Source organism: Aquila chrysaetos, chromosome 1, assembly GCF_900496995.4.
Source record: "Aquila chrysaetos chrysaetos chromosome 1, bAquChr1.4, whole genome shotgun sequence".
Lineage (NCBI taxonomy): Eukaryota > Metazoa > Chordata > Aves > Accipitriformes > Accipitridae > Aquila > Aquila chrysaetos.
The window spans coordinates 55,793,140-55,809,266 of NC_044004.1; the positions used below are offsets into that span (position 1 = coordinate 55,793,140).

The following is a 16,127-nucleotide window of genomic DNA, read 5'->3' on the forward strand; positions in this document are numbered from 1 at the left end:
GGTGGGTGCCTGAAGTCACCGAGCGCCCCGACTCGTTTATTAGGGCTTATTTATTGCCAGGTCCCATGCCTGTACCGAGCCTAGCTCTGCCTCGCCTTTTACTCGAGTTGCTTTGGGTCTGCCGGTTGAAGGCTTCCCCAATAAAGTTAATTGACTTGGCGTACAAGGCACCTCAGAAGCAGCCTGAAGGAGATTACGTCCCGGGCTTGGGATGAGGAGCTCCTACACTGCATTAGCGAAGACACGAGGTCGCCCAGTGCCTTGAAGGAGGACGAAGTCGCGTCTGCTCTTCATGATGCTGGGGGCAGGGAGGTGCCAGCACGGCCAACAACTCCACGCACGTGCACTGGTTTTTATTTTTACCTCCATCTTATGCAAGAGATGCGTGATTACCAAGGGCAACCCTGCCTCAGACCCATTTGTCTCACTGGATATTTCACAAACCATGGTTAAAAACTGTTCATCGTTAATTTGGTTCCAAATATAACATTTAATTAATGCAGTGCGGATCTTTGCAGCTTGGGCACTTCAAATCCCTGCCTGTATTTCCCTGAAATGAAGCCTTAGCCCTGTTGGTTTTTAGTTTCTTTTTTTTTTTTTCAGGTGCCATTTTCAGTACAGCATTATTACTTCTACTTCAGGAAAAAAGCAGCCTAGCCATTTAACCTCAGAGCTCAGCTGGGGGTGTTCTCAGTTAAACCACCTCCTTCAACTCCAAAAAAGTAACAATTCATTGTGCTTTTCCAGAACACCATAAATCTCTGTTATCTGAGAGATACCCCATTCATCTGTGAGTATGCAATGCGCCCAGGGAGAAACCCTGGCCCTTCAACGGCTGAATAGCTCTTTAGAAGGAAGACTGTATCTGTCATGTGCTTTACCAATCTAATCACAAAACCGCCACATTAGATGTTCATGTATTTCCTTTACCTTGATATTGAAGGGGTCCCAAGCACGATGAGTACTCTTACAGACAGATGTTTAATGGGAGATATTGCTGAGGGCATAAATCTGTTATGAGGATTCTCTCCTCGCCATAACTTTTTCACTTTTTTCAGGTCTACAACAAGCAAAATACTCAGAACTCTAAGGAGGGTATGTGCGGATCCCTAGAGCTCCACTTCAAGGTCTTTCCAGCTGTTCAATGAAATAGTAAAGATGTAAAACTTTGTGGCTCTTCTGCTCCTTCGGCTGACCCCAAATACTTGGTCCCCTGGTTACAAAGGACCCTTTGCTCGAGCCTCCAGACAGCCTCAGGCCACATCGTCAATGCCTTCAACACCCGAGTTTCAGTTCAGGCATTTTGTGTTAGCTGCCGCTTCAGGGTGGGGAGACCTACTTCCAGGCACAAGCACAGAGAGGCAGGATGGAATTGAGAGCAGACACTCCTACATGCAGGAATCTGGCAGTTTGTTTTTATGTAACTGTCTGATGCCTCTCTCTATTTGAAGCATTAGTTGTTTATGTTCTCCTTCAGCAAGCAAGAAGAGGGCTTGGGGTTTTTTTTTTAAAGTTTAAAAACAAACCTCAAGATTTTACAGAAGCCTGCAGAAGTTAAGATTTCGTTCACCTTGCTATTTTAAAAATGATTTCTGTCCAAAGTGCCTACAGCAAGGATCCATTTGCCCTTTTCCTTATGAGGAAGAAGAGCCAAGTTGCAGGCCATAGGACCCTCTGGGAACAGCATTTGAGATCTAGAAGGAAAAAAATTGATTTTTTTCTCCCTGTTTTCTGTCCACAGAAGTTCTAGGAAGCAGAACAAAAAGGTCTCCTACCAGATGGAGATAATCCTTGCCACAGACCTTCCCCGCTTCCCACGTGAGCTTCCCCGACAGCTCGCTTTGGCTGCACGCTTTCAGCTGCCCAGGGCTCCCTACAGCTGGGATTACACAGGTAAGGCAGCCTAACACTGAAGGTTAAGCTAATGCAAGAACATGTATTTACCAAACACATCAGGTTAGGGACATGTCAGGTAGAGTACATGAAACTAGCCTCACATCACCCTACGCTAGCTAACTAGCCTCTCTAACGAGCACAACCTGAAGTCCCCCCCGCCCTGATATTTAATGAGAGAAATTAAAACTAACTTAGGTATACCAGGAGCAACCCCAAAGCAACTTCAGACGCAGCTGTGAGCACACATAACTCAACCTCAATCCCACATACACAAAGGGAGCACTTAACTATCTCTATCTTCTTAATGAAACCAGTACCCCAAGCCTAACCCCCCAAGTGTCTTACCCAGTTTTTCTAGTGTAACCACCTCATAGGGGAGAAAGAAGGTATCCTTCAAGGGGGGCAGAGCAGACTAACAGGCTTTCATTTGTCCAATTAACATTAATAGGTCCCTTTAAAAAGGTGAAAAATCCCTCTAAAAGGAAAGGTTATGGGGAACCTCGTGAGGAAAGATGTAGTCATGTAGTGGGTCTAGAAAGGGAACTGCTGATAGTCGGGCTTGTGTAATGGTATTCATACCCTGTGGTCTCAGTGGCGAGGCATGCTGGTGTATCTTTTTATTATCTTTGAAGGCCACAGCGGTGAAGGGCTTTGCATCATTTACCCAGCCTTTGTGCCACTGCTTTATTAGTATTGAGTTTTTCTGATGCTTCTCATTACAAGATGTTGTATCTGTACAAAACCATTGTCTGTGTTAGGTATCTTGTGACTTGACCTCCTTTCGTTGTAGTACATTACACGCAATCCAACAGACAGGCTGCTGATATGGTGTTCCTGGACCGCAGGCGCTTCACACCCACCCTGTGAAGCTAGACAGCTTTGCCAGTGGTACGCCTGCCAGCTCTGACCGAGCGCTGTGCCCTGCCTTAGCAGGCTTTGTGCACGTCCTTGCTGAGGGGCAGTCAGCCTTGCAGTGTGAGCAACCAGGTAAGGATTACCTCCCCTTTGGAGACGGAGGGTTGTAGCTGAGGGACATTCAATCACCTGGCTATGTTCTCAGACCATGTTTTTCAAAACATCTTAGGAGAATTGTAGTGTAGTACTGCTTTCCTTTCTATGCTTTCTACTACTTCATATGATTTCCTTGGACACTAACAATCATTTCCACTTGCCTCCAAAATATGGACACATTCTCTAAAGCAGGGACCACTTCTCACCCCTCACCAATTACTAGGCTATGAACACGGTATTATTTGGACTTTCTCTTGACTTTGTTTCATGCAGCATTTTAGTTTCTGCAGAAGTGGTGGGGATCATCCTCATTAGTAGACTAATGGATGAAGCACTTGCAGAAAGCTCTTTGTATCACGTCCCTCAGGTAACTTGGCAGTTTCTGGATCCTGAACGAGTTTATGTGGAAGATACACACCTAGATGCTCAGCCCTGCCGTGGTGTTCCTGGGATGCAAATTTGAGTATCTGGGAAACTTCAAAGCCACACAGGAGAAGGCATTTGAAGAATTCATTTTTTTAGGTGACAGATAAGCAGAGACAGCTTAGTTTTTAGTATACAGTTTTTAGTCAGAGGTTTTACTGTGCCTAACTGTGACTTAACTCCCTGTTAGGTGAGTAATTCAGTTCGTTGTTTTTTTTTTTTTTTTTTTTAAGTCTGTAACCACCGCTTACATTCATTTAGGCTCTATTTTTGTGGTGAGATCAATTACAGTACAGCTTGTATTTACCCCTGGGGTCCTCCCCCCTTGCAGAAGGCTTCCCTGCTGCCCTTTTGCAGGACCTCTATCAAATAACAGGGTTCTGCTCAGTTGGGTCTCTCTGCTGGCTGCTGTGTTTGGGTTCAGGAAAATCACATCCTCTCTGGTTGCACTGTGGTGTTGTGCATAGTGATGAATGGATGCAACTGTTCGGTTTAACAGATACGTTTATTAATCTGGTATCTGGAAACAGCTTCGCACGTCTCCATAATAGATCTACGGATAACACTTGCATACTGATTTCAGACAGACTTGAACTGCCCTTATATCTACGCTGGTGTTCATTGTATGATCTTGTATCAGCTATTAATAGTGTCATAATGACTAGTCTGAATAGATTTTTATCTTGTTCTTGTTTAGCCAGCTGCGAAAGGAAGCTATAGCTAGTTAGGCAAAATGAAACGCGAGTCTGTCAGAGACAGTGCCAGCCAGAACTCCTTTCCCTCATCCTTCCCATCGTCTTACACAGAAACTTATCCTCCCCCACTCTCTTCTTGTTGCTGCGTGCCTCTATCCTCCCTGTTAGCCACATTTGAGCTCCATCCAGTGTAGTTACTGCAGTAACATTTATTTGTGTTGTGCTATAAAGCCATATGCAAGTACCTACTCCAACTGTGTTCAAGTTGGGGAACTCTCAGGGTGGATCTAATTTGCCCTGTGATGCCTATGCCCAGAGGATGTTGTAATTAAATAGGCTTGTACCAGTTGTAGCAATTTGGTTATACCGATTTCTTTTCCTAAGAAAGCAACCTGGAAAAATCTTTTTGGGCTAATCGCTTCTTGTTGTTTAATCTACCATCGCTCTTAGACTAAGCCTAGACTGTAAAGAGTCTGCATCTGAGGTGGTATTGTGTTTGCTTTGAACAGGCGGTGTGCTATGAGCTTGTCTTATTTTGGTTCATTCTTTCAGTAATATATATTATATAATTCTTTCAATAATGGTGTGTTTCTTCAATCAGTTTGCTTACTAAAAGATTTAAGTTAATTTGGAACAGAGAGTAGTAAATGTTAAAAACCAAATGAGAAGGGATGAATGCAATGTTTCACATCTGTCTTTCAGTGCAATCCTTTGAAAAGAAAAGAAAATCCTTTCTTTTCTCTGTGGGACACCAGCTCTCCCAAACAGCAACTTTGTCCTATTAACTCTTTACACTCACAGTCACCCATTCTTCTTCCAGCACTTGACATCAACCTTTCAACTGAAGGGGAGTATCTGAGCGCTTCTAGCCCTGACCTTGCCAATGCTCAAGGAAGGAAAGAGAAACTGTCTGATTAGAGAAGTCCTTTATGTGAAAAAGAAAAAGGAAGAAAATTGTGTTTTCCTGAACATGGCTGGTTCCAGGTTTTCAATCAAAATGCTCCTTTGCAGGAGCTGGAAATGGTTCTTCACAACTTGTTCTGTGAAGATGAAAGGGAAAATAGAAATGCCACCTGCCCCTTGAAAGAGCAGAGAGAAAATTTACTGGGGGGCTTGTCCTTTCCTTGCCAAAGTTGTTGCAGGTAGAAGGGATCCAATTCTTCTTTGTTGGCAGGAGGCAGCTACTACAGCCATCCTTTGTTTCTAGACTGGCAACCTGGTTTACTTCTTCCTTGTGGTGTAAGTTGATTTTTGTAGAGAAGTAACTCAGGCTCACAACTGGAATGAGACCCTGTACCACACCTGGCATAGCCCTCACTGAATAATGCATAATTAATAACAACAGGGTCTCATTTTTAGTCATCTGCAACAAAGAACTGCAAGCCCCAGGGTCTGTTTTATATTGAGAAAAGTACCGATTTCACAGAGCTAGGCGAGATGTCAGTATGAATATAACTATTACCAATACGCCTTTACAAACAACAATAAGAATAACTCAGGAGCTTACTTCTGCCAAAATTTGGGATTGCAGCTATAGGATGGCTCATTCCCAAGAAGAATGACTCCTTGAGAGGTTGGGTTTTTTTTAATCTTTAAATTCTAATAATAGTAGCTAAAAAAGGAGAAGGGTAAGTAGGCGTTAGACTCCTCACCTTCTTTCATCTCTTCCTGGCTCTTTGCTGCAGTAAAGGTCCTTCTGCTCTGGACTCGTTTAGAAGTTTCTGAGTTATTTTAGTTTCCTTAATGCAGAGTTTTGCACTTGGAAGCGATTGATCCTGCAGTATGACTATTAATGTCCAATTAAATTTGATATACTGTGAAAATGGTTCACACTTTGACCAGGGGCATAAAGATGGATCTCTTCAACCATAACGGGGCTGTGACTGAGCAAATGAAATTGGCCCAATGGTGGCAGCATAACATAAGAAATAAAATACAAGAGTATGAAGGGTTTCCTCTTCAGTAAGGTTATTAGCCTGAGTCATCACCGCCAAGAGGTATCCTTGTTCTTTGGGGGTGGGGTTGCCTTTAAAACCAAAGCATGCCACTTATCTTGCTGTAAAATTGGAAAGAAAACTATTTTATTTTTACTGTCAGGCAACCAGGCAAGGTCAGCACTTCGCATGAGATGGACCTTGTCTGACGGCCATCCGGTTAAGATCCTGTGCTAGGACTTCAGAGCAGGCAAGGCAACATGCATTAGGGATCTTGTGTTAAAAAGAGATGTTTTCTTAGATATGAAGGGAAAACAGAATTTAGTGTCCAAAAGTCACTAGGTGGAGTTACTGCAGATGAATAGAAGCATAATTATACAGCTATGAAATGACTGCCTTTAACAAGTAAGCTCTTTTCTAGCTTAAAAAAAATAATCCGATCCTGTTGAATTTTGTGGGGGTTCTGTATGTTCTGATAATTTCCCAGTTATATATCATTGCACTTTTTCTAATTTTCTCACCTGGGACTCAGCCTGCATGTTCTTGCTTTTGTCCAAAATCCAACACATCACACCCCATGTGCCTGTGGAGACCATGCAATTGAAATAACAAGATAAAGAACTTTTGCAGTGGTGGGTAACGTTATCATTGCTTGTGAAGCGCTTTCCTTCTCATGCAAAAAGCAGAAAGAAAAAAACTTCAAGTTTGTCAAATACAACGATTTACTGGTGGGGGCTTGCAACACCTGGGGGCAGGCTGAAGGAAGACAAATATTCAGCACAGAGAGAGTTAAACATCAATGGTTTGAAAGGATTTTGGCAGGAGCATCTTCTTTTCTATGGCTCTGCAAGGGGATGTGTATCCGTCCCTCTTTTATCTTAGTGAAGCAGCTGGGCTACTGCTGCCATAAATCAGGAGCAAAACTAAGGGACAGTGATGGGGAAGACTTATGGCAGGGCGGCAGCGCGTGGTGAGACAGGGAGCAGACCAGGTTGAAATGAGGCGCTCAGACCTCCTGCAGGAGGGAGAGATGGGGGACGCAAATCCTGCGGCGTGGCGGCAACGGGAGGGTAGGGGCAGTGCTGGTACCTCCCAGGCAAATCCTTCTCCAGGGTCTGGGACCCCCCACCCCCCCGGCTCAGCGTGGAGCAGGTGGGAGGTAAGTGTGGGGATGGGCTCAGGGTGGGAGTGCTGGCACCGGGGTGTTACGTGACGGCCTGGACCCCGCAGCTGGCTGGGCACACCGGGAAGCAATGCCAGCCCCTGAAAACCGCCGGTGCCAGGGTGGGTCGAAGCACGGGGAGCTGCTTGCACACCACAGCCCCTCAAATGGGAGTCTTGCAACGCCTTTCTCAGTGCCATGGCCTGGAGCAGACCCAATTGCAATGCCACCGAAGCATCTGCAGAGTCCCTGCGGCTTTCTGCTTACCAGCATAGGGAACGCAACGCAGGACTCGCCGATAGTTGTTGCAGTGCGGAGTTTGGGGAGCGGGGGCTTTTGCTAGCGCACAGTAACGTGTGGCAACTTCCAGTGCAGTCATTATGGGTGGGATTTTTAGGCATTCCTCTTGATCACCTTTTTGACCTTGACCACCTGGCTTTGGCATATGGGTGACGGTGCAGGTGACACACCGAAGCTGCCATAGGAACCGGGTCACTTAAATACGCATGCACAGCCTGGTCTGGCTCCCTCACTGCCCTGTTCACTGGTGTAGCCCCACCGATACCACTGGGCTTCCTCTTGCTTTAGAGCAGCCCCAATGATGCAACATCTGAAACATGCAAAGTAGTTTCCCAATGAGTCACCACAGAAGAAAAGGGTGGGATGAACAACCAAGAGCTCCCCCCAAGACTGTGAGGGTGGTTTCAGGCCAGTGGTCCGCTTCCCCGCCCTGCGTGAGGCAATGCAACAAGCTCCCCACGTTCCTGCGTTTGAGGTGGATGAATGCTCGTTGCCCAGCTGGGGTATCTGAGGAGCTGTCGGTTTCAGGGACCGCTGGTACACTGCGCCTTAGGTCCCCGGTGCCAGCCATGAGGGCGAAGGGCTGCGGACAACCAGCCTGGATGAAGCCCAGGGGACTCGCGCCTCTCTCTTGCATCCCTCCTGCGGGGACATCTCACTTCAGGGTGCCCCCTCTCCATCAGCAGCTGCTTCTTGAGAAGCATCATTATGTTTCCCCTCTCTCTTGGTCTTGGAGACATTTAAAACAGCACAACATTTACCTGAACACAGATGTGGCCACAGCCACAGCAGAGGGCAAAGGAGTATTCTTGCTAACTAATGATGAAAATGTGTGCTAACGTCTCTGCTTGCTGCGGGACTAGCTGTGTGCTTTTAGATGCCTGTTTGGATGTTGGTGGGCAGCCAAGCGAGGACTGTTTGTGGTGCCATCTCCCAAAGCTGGGATCAGTGCACTCCAGCACTTTGTGCATCTGCCTTTTGCCATGCATAGGTCTGTCTTCCTCACCCTTTAGGAAAGCTCAGGAAAAGAAAATAGACACCACCACCACCCCCCTCTCCCAAAACCCCAAAATCAGATTAGGGATGCTCAGTGGGCCATTTCCAAAGGAACTGCCTGTGAAATGTTTTACTTGCTACATCTGCCAGTGCCTACACAACTGCAAAAAGCTGAAAGCCTCCCCACAAAAACCAGCCTGGGACAAAAAGTGGAGCCAGGAGCCAGGTACAGTGTCACCGCAGCGGTGAGGGTGGGAGCTGCCAGCAGCGGATGGCTGATGGTCACAGACATCGCCACGGAGAGGTGGTGTCCCACAGGGAGTATTCGTGTCAGGATGTACCCCCGTGGCAGTGGTGCACAGTCACAGCCCGTCTGTAGAGATTTCCCCCGTGACCTGCAGCAGCTTTACCGCCACATCCTTTCCCCATTCATTTAGAAATAGTTGGTTGGTTGTTTGCTGTTATGTGTAGCAGATCTATTGCAGGTCTGGTACAAACAGCTCCTCCCAAACACCACGTCTCCCACTCCTTTCCCGAGACTTCAGGCAGCCTCACGTGGAACATAAAGGAGATGCCACAGCCATGAGCATCTTGCAGCCCCCAAACCTGTACCCACAAAAACACCGCTGCTGCCTCTTACAGCATTGTGCAGCCTGTCTCCTGCAATCACCTGAAACATCCCCCGAGATATTCCAGCCACTGCAACAGTGACAAAATAGCACAGTGACAGCATTATACAGTGCACGGTCACTGTGTGAAACCAGCCTCTTACTCAGCAGCCTTTGCTCTTCTTCAGAAATGCTGCCCTTCCCTTCACCAGAGATATGCACTCAGCTTCGCCTGAGCTGGACCCTTAACATCAGCCATGTCTCCAGCAAGGAGCGCTTCTTACCATATTTCTAGCCATCGTAATTTTTTTCAGGACTATCATTTCCTCCTCTTAAATAAGAGCAAAAGCATTCAGCAGTAACTGGATCAATCTATGACTACATTTCCTCTTGGATTTGCCATTGGCTTACAGGGATTTACGTACCCATCAGTGCTTTCAGGCCCTGCAGGTCCCCATTGCATCACAGGAGAGCTGTGTTTGTCAAAATGTCTGGCAATCATCCTTGCCTGAGCAACAGCATTGCATGGGCTAAATGGGAGGGTCTCAAACAGAACAGCAAAATTTCCTACATCCCTAAGCTCATCAGCCAGAAAATCAAATGTTGGGGCATTTGCATGTTATTATTGCTTACCTATTTTATCTAGTTAGCCTAATTAGCTAACTAGGCTCATTTAATCCTCAGCATTCACTAATCCCAATTAGAGTTGGGCCTGAACCAGGACCTGCGTTCCAATTAGGAGATAACAAACTCTTGGCAACCTGCTGCCTCCAGCGGTTGCTGCATCTGGTTGTGGTGTGTGGGAGCGCAGGAGCCCCCACGAAACAGCAAGGAAGTGCCAGACCCACACCACCCCTGCCTTCAAGCTCTACAGACAGCTGAGAAGCAGATCAGGACCTAAATGTGCTGTTTGCTTTGCAATGGTCTGCATATACATCGTGTGCTATACCCCCCAAAAAGATGAGGGGGAGTTGGTTTTTGCACCCATCCGTACCAGTTGCATCAAACCATCTGCAGTGGCCAGAGGAGCCCCCAGCTGTTAAAGCTCCTGTGTCTCGTCATCCTTTCCAGCTGCTTCTTGTCCCCTTGGCTCATTCTGAGCATGGCATGGTGACAAACCCACATACACACTGTAGCCCCTATTCACAAGTACACATAGCAATAAATTACTCCCAGATGAAAAAGGGCCCTTGTTCTGTGGCAGCCGCTGTTACCCGGAGGGACCTCAGGATTTGTTTCTGACTTGGCCATCGAAATGGGGCTGCTCGTCTCTGCTCTGCTCCTGCATCCACAAGAGAGGGAGAGTGGCATGCAGGGGGCCTGCAGGTGCTTCGGCACGTCCCCGTGAACATCAGACCCAAGAGTCCAGCATTGCTTGCACCAAAGCTGCAGAGCTGAAGGATGAGGTATTAGTGGTCTCCTCTGGATCATGCACCATCGGCGTGGTTTCTCTCAGCACAGGGTCACACTGAGAAAGATGATCAGCACTTGCCTCCGGTGTTGTTTTCGAAGGCTGGTGTCTTCCATCCGGGACTGTCCCTGGCCTCTGTCTCCCCGTGTAGTAGGGAAGGGTTTTACCTTCTGCAGTGCTGGTGCCATTGGCGAGACACACTGCTTTTCCCTGCGGGGAGGCAAAAGGCTCCTGGTAAATTGTGTGGGCAGGAGGCTCCGTGTGGGGCTCCTGTAGCCTTTTCCTAACTCCGCTCTTCTTTCCCCTGCCAGGGATCTCTGACCCCGCCAAGATGTGGTTGCTCAAGTTGCCAGCTCCTTTCACTGGAAGCTAATAGCTAGCTCACTGAACAAAGAAAATCCAATTTGGCGTCAAAAAGCAAACAGCCCAATTCTGGTCTCTCATCTTTTTTTCCCTGCTGGTGCAGTACAGCAGGCTTTTTGCTGATTTATACTTTGGATGCAAGAAGAGTTTCAGACCCAAGGTTATTTTCTTGTCAGGGGTGGACACTGGTGATGTGTCCTCACTGTAACATGGGATGAAAGGGTTTATGAACCAGGGATGTTCACAAAGGGAGTGTTCACATCTGTATGGCGATGCTGCGGTCAGTGGTGGGCAGCGGTGGGCTGAGGACCCGGCTGCCCAGGGAATGAGGCTCCTTCTGGCAAGCCTCTTTGATGAATTGCTCATAAAAGCCTGATGCTGCCTTCTGATTTTTTTTTTCTTTTCTTCAAGTGGACCACTAGAAAATGAAATGATTGTAGTTTCCTTTGCTGTAGCAGAGCTTAAAGCGGATATTAACTTGGGAGCTGATCTGCTGCTCGCTGAAGTCAGTGGCACCTTTTCTGCCAGCTTCAGTGGGTGCTGGAACCGGCTCTTTATCAAAGGTGACTTTGATTTTCTGTGGTTGTGTGAGCCTTTCCTCCCATTTCTCTGTGGGGAATAGCTTTTGGAGGCTTCAGAGCTCAGATGAAATTTGCTGTAGCTGGTTCTCAGCTTCTTTTTCTCCTTGCATCATGACTGCTCCTCTCTTTACAGTTGGCAGCTGTAATCACTGCTGGCCTTCTCCTGCTCTACATCCTGCTGTGCTACGAGGACTTCCATTTCCACGTGGCTCATGTGTACGCTCACCTGGGGTACCCCAACGCCCAGCACATCCTGGGACAGAGGTATTTGCAAGGTAACATTTCTCCAAGCCGTGGCTAACTTGCTGCCAGAGTGCATATAGGTATAAGCCAGAAGCACAAACGTGGCTCTGCGCTATGCAGTACACCACCACACTGCTGCATTTTGGACACATATAGTTAGTTTATATGCTAACTATGACTTTGCTACTTTGTCTCACGCTCAGGAGCTGGAGTGGAAAAAAATGAGGACATGGCCATGCACTGGTTCAGGTGAGGTGCAAAAAACCAAAACCTAACTCCTGCCATGGGAAATTGCCCTCTCCTGGGGAAAGGCTGCTGTGGTGTGGGAGGAGGAAAAAGAGCCAGCAGTGCTTTTGTGGGGAGAGCCATGCTGAGCTGTCCTGCGCCGGTGGGAGGGAGGTGCACGGGGCAGCAGCAAGGAGACCAGGAGCTCCCAACTTCTTGCTGTGGGTCAGATGTTTTGCTCCGCTTTCCCCACCTGCTATTGCTATTTCTTAAATCAGTGGGAGGCAAGTAAGTGTCTCGACAGTGAGAGTGCAGAGGGGTGCTGGTGCTGCTGTACAGCCTTTTGGAGAGGTTCGAGCTGCAGGTGGGCAGTGGGAAAAATGCACTGCCGCAGGAGTGGAGAGGGCCAGAAGCTGCTGAGGCAACAGAAAATCAAGTTATGGCAGTGTATTAATCTCCTGCTCTTGGCACACGCTCCCAAGAGGTTTCTGCCACTTAAGTGAGGCAGCTGTGCATTTGCTGCGGTACCTGCAGTGGTTACACCCGCGGTGGGAGCCTGGGCTGCGTCCCCTAAAACCCTCCCGCTCCTGCTGAGAAACAGGAAGGATGAGGGATGGGGAAAGTTACTGCGCTGCCCAAAAAGTGAGGGGGAAGGGGGGGCAGGTTGGATGTTTCCTCTGTGACTGCTCATGGCGTAGAATAGCATCAGGCTGCAGGATTTTTAGGGCTGAAATAACTGTGCTTGTGAGCGCAGGGGTTGTGAACCAAGAAGGCATCTTTAAGGACATCCCTACTTAGACAAACACTGAAGTGTTGGCACCTTTCTGAATAAGGATGTTTCCCCGTTCAGGGCCTGAAAATTTTAAAGGGGTCACATTTCAGGACACTGATTTATACATATCTTTTTCCTTCTTTGCTCTTACCTTGCTTTAAAACATTCAAACTCAGGTTTTCTTCTTCCGTACTTTCTCTTACCACTGTCTTTCCTTCCCTCTTCCCCGCTGTAGGCAGGCTGCGGGGCAGGGCCATCCCCACTCCTCCTTCAACCTGGCGGTTGGCGCACTCAGAAACATGACTGTGGCACTTGAAGAAGGGTAACCTGAGCTATTCCTCTTCCTTTCCATTACAGCTGCATTCCCAGCTCCTCCCGGGGAGGGCGGGAACCTGGTGCTGTAGATACTCCACACATGAAGCTACTCCAGCGTTTCTAATGCCCTCTCCTTGTATTGTCAGTAATGCAGCCCTACCTGTGGCAAGAAAACTGAAAAACTCAGTTAGCCCAATGAGATTTTAAAAATGAGGTGACACAGTACCTAAAATGCCTGTGGTCTGATTACATATGTGTTTCCATCTGTGATTTCCCAGTAAAGGCAAGGGACAAGACCTATACTGGTATAGACAGAGCTGTTGAAGCGACATGTGAATTTTCTGCTACAAAGACCTGTCTTTCTTTCTGGGGGAGCCCCCTTTTCTCTCTCCTTCCCGTCCAGCGAGGTCAATGAGAAGTTTCCTGTTGACTGCCCAGAGGTTGGGTTGAAACCGTCCAGGACACGTTTCTCTCCCTGACGTGCCTGCGCACACTGCATACCAGCATTCCCAGCAAGGCCCACAGCCAAAGAAAACTTGCCTTGTTCTTTGTACATTTGATGTGGTGACTCATCCTGGGGCTAAGTGAAGCTAAAACGACTGATGAGCTCCCATCACAATGAAACCTAGTCCTTTTTTTTGTTATTGTTTTGAGTTTTGAGTTTTTTACATTTACTCTGAGTCTGAAAATTAAAATTGAGGTTAGAGAAAGCAGTCTTAAGGTAACTGAAACTAAAAAAGCAATGTTTGGGCAAATCCTGTGAGTTAAAGCTAGCGCGTTTCATTTCAATCTCCACTGCATGTCGCATGATTAGGCAGACTCATGTATTGATTGGTGAAAGGGGCATGTATTTCAAGAGGTCCAAATCCATCTTCAATTCAATTAAGACAAGAAGATCACCAAACCCAGAACATACATGCTCAGACCACAGAGAAAAGCAGAAAGAAAATCAGATCATTTTCTGAATAGTGGAGAGTTAACCTTACAGATGCTTTCAGATCCAGTAGCTGTGGTCCTCTTATAAAAGCCTGGGTAAATAAAATTTAGCTAGGAATGAATCAAACCTCCTCCTGGATTTTCTTGATGAAGGTTTCATGTCCTTTAGGGAAGTGGAGAAACTCCTCAGTGTGGCAGCAGCCCATGGGCTCCGAGAAGCTCAGCAACTTTTGGAAAACATTCTCAAGAGCAGAAACCTTCACTGAATGACTGCTGCAACACCGACGCTTGTCCAACCTTGCCTTCTTCTGCACTTAGCAACCCCGCTTTTTCCTTGCCGAGTGTCTAGTCTTTAGGCATTTGAATCATTCATCAGGCATTACATTTGCTTTGCACTGGATCTCCATGCTCAGATCTATGGCAGTGATGTGTTGCTGCTCCTTCTCCTTTTGCTGCCTGGCTCGCCACTTCTGAACAGCACTGGAAAGGTGGGGTGGAGGAGACAAATAGCCTTCAGGACTGCACTGACAATGGGCACATGAATGTTACTGAAAAAGCACCACCAGTGTTGTACCAACTGATCTGCTAATACTAAGTTAGATCCAAATATTGATCTGGGCTTGATGTGGTGTTGCTTGTGCATTTGTGCTGTGTGTATTTCATGCTCTGCTTATGCATTACAATAAATGATCATGACCGAGGCTTTATCACTGTAAATCAGCATGACATGCATGCATGATGTCATTTATAATAGAAATGACAGTGATTTAATAGAAAATATAAATAATGCCCTCACTTAATAGCTATCATTCTTTATCAGTGTTACCCCTGTCATGCCAGTTTTGGGGAAAAGCAATTCAATTTAATGGAAACTACCTTAATTTTCAGGGTGGTCTCGGTTTAAAACCACAGTGGGAGCAATTGCATTTCACGGGAAGTGCACTCACTAAACGAAGATCCACAGTGTTTTGCTAGCAATAAATTTTTTTCCCAGGGTTGCCTTTGTTGGTGTGCAATCTTTCTTTTTTTCCTACCGTGATTATCTATCTCACTTATTGCATTACATGATGTCTTGTGCTCCCCCCAGGTGCCTGAGGCCACACTAGTGAGCCCGAGACCCCGGGGCTGCCACCAAGGGAGCAAATGGGACAGCAAACCCGTGGCAGAGGCCAGGCTTTGGTTGCCAAGAATTGCTTTTGGGCCATAACTCATAGGCAAAGGCGTGAAGGATTTTGCCCAGGCTCCTGTTTCCCCGTCCCCTCTCGAGCGTGAGCCCCAGTATCTTTCTAGGGTGATGCTGGCAACACCCGGGGTGCATCCCGCAGGCACAACGTGCCGGCACCCAGCGCAGCGGGGGCTGGCAGGGGCCGGTGGCCACACATTAAGCATGGAATGGCCAGGCTTTGCCTCTGCTTTGCCTGGCTGTCCCCAGGCTGGGCTCCTCGCGGCCAGCTCTGCGTCTTGCTCCCAAGAGGAGAGGACAGAGCGGAGGAGACCTGGGTCCTGGCCATCCTTCTGCCTCCCCCAGCTCGTCCCCGGCAGCACCTCCTGCAGACCAATGCTCTCTGCAGTGCAGCCGCCTGCTCCCCCCACTCGCTTTTCTCCTTTCTCTTTCCCTTCTGCACTCCCTCCCACGCATCCCTTTTTATTAAATCTGGTACCACAAAACTTGCAGCAGAGCAGAGCAGAGCACCAGGCGAGTTTCTCTCTTCCCTCCCCCTCAAACAGAAAAGCAAGACAGCTTTTGCCAACTCAAAAAGGAGCTTATTTCCATGGCCTCTGCTGTGGCTGCGGACTGGGGCCCCGAGCCAGGACCCTTCAAAGGCAGGGGAATATTTCCCTTGAAGTGAGGCTAGTGCTGCATCATGTCTCATACATGCTTTTTTTTCTCATACAGTAAACATGCATGAGCTGTAGCTCCTGATTTGGAAACTAGACCTATGCTATATGTCTCATATATAGAGAGATGCACCAGTTAAGTGCCCCGGGCATCCTTTTCAGGCCTGTGGTACCCTCCTTTTTGTGCCTGTGGGTGGGAAAACCTTGTATTTGTCCCTGCAAAACAGCATCCACCAGGTGAACGGCATGAGGAGCTGTGTCAAAAGTTCTGCTGAAACCCACACCTGTGGTGTCTGCTGCTTTTCCTTTACCACCAAAGTCATCCTCCTTGTATTCTCCATCCTCCCTAACTACAGCAGCCGACATCAGAGGGGCATTCAGGCATGGTCAAGGAGAGCCGTGCCCTGTTGTATGCCT

At 47.6% G+C, this 16,127-nt stretch overlaps 1 protein-coding gene across 1 annotated transcript; it reads left to right on the forward strand.

The window, feature by feature from the left end:
* Positions 1 to 6,989: 6,989 nt before the first annotated feature.
* Positions 6,990 to 14,809, forward strand: LOC115343928. Its single transcript, XM_030020518.1, has 6 exons — positions 6,990 to 7,118; positions 11,255 to 11,362; positions 11,514 to 11,655; positions 11,827 to 11,872; positions 12,856 to 12,942; positions 14,041 to 14,809. The coding sequence occupies exons 1-6, from the start codon at positions 6,990 to 6,992 to the stop codon at positions 14,135 to 14,137; spliced, it is 609 nt and encodes a 202-aa protein (XP_029876378.1). The 3' UTR covers positions 14,138 to 14,809.
* Positions 14,810 to 16,127: the final 1,318 nt, after the last annotated feature.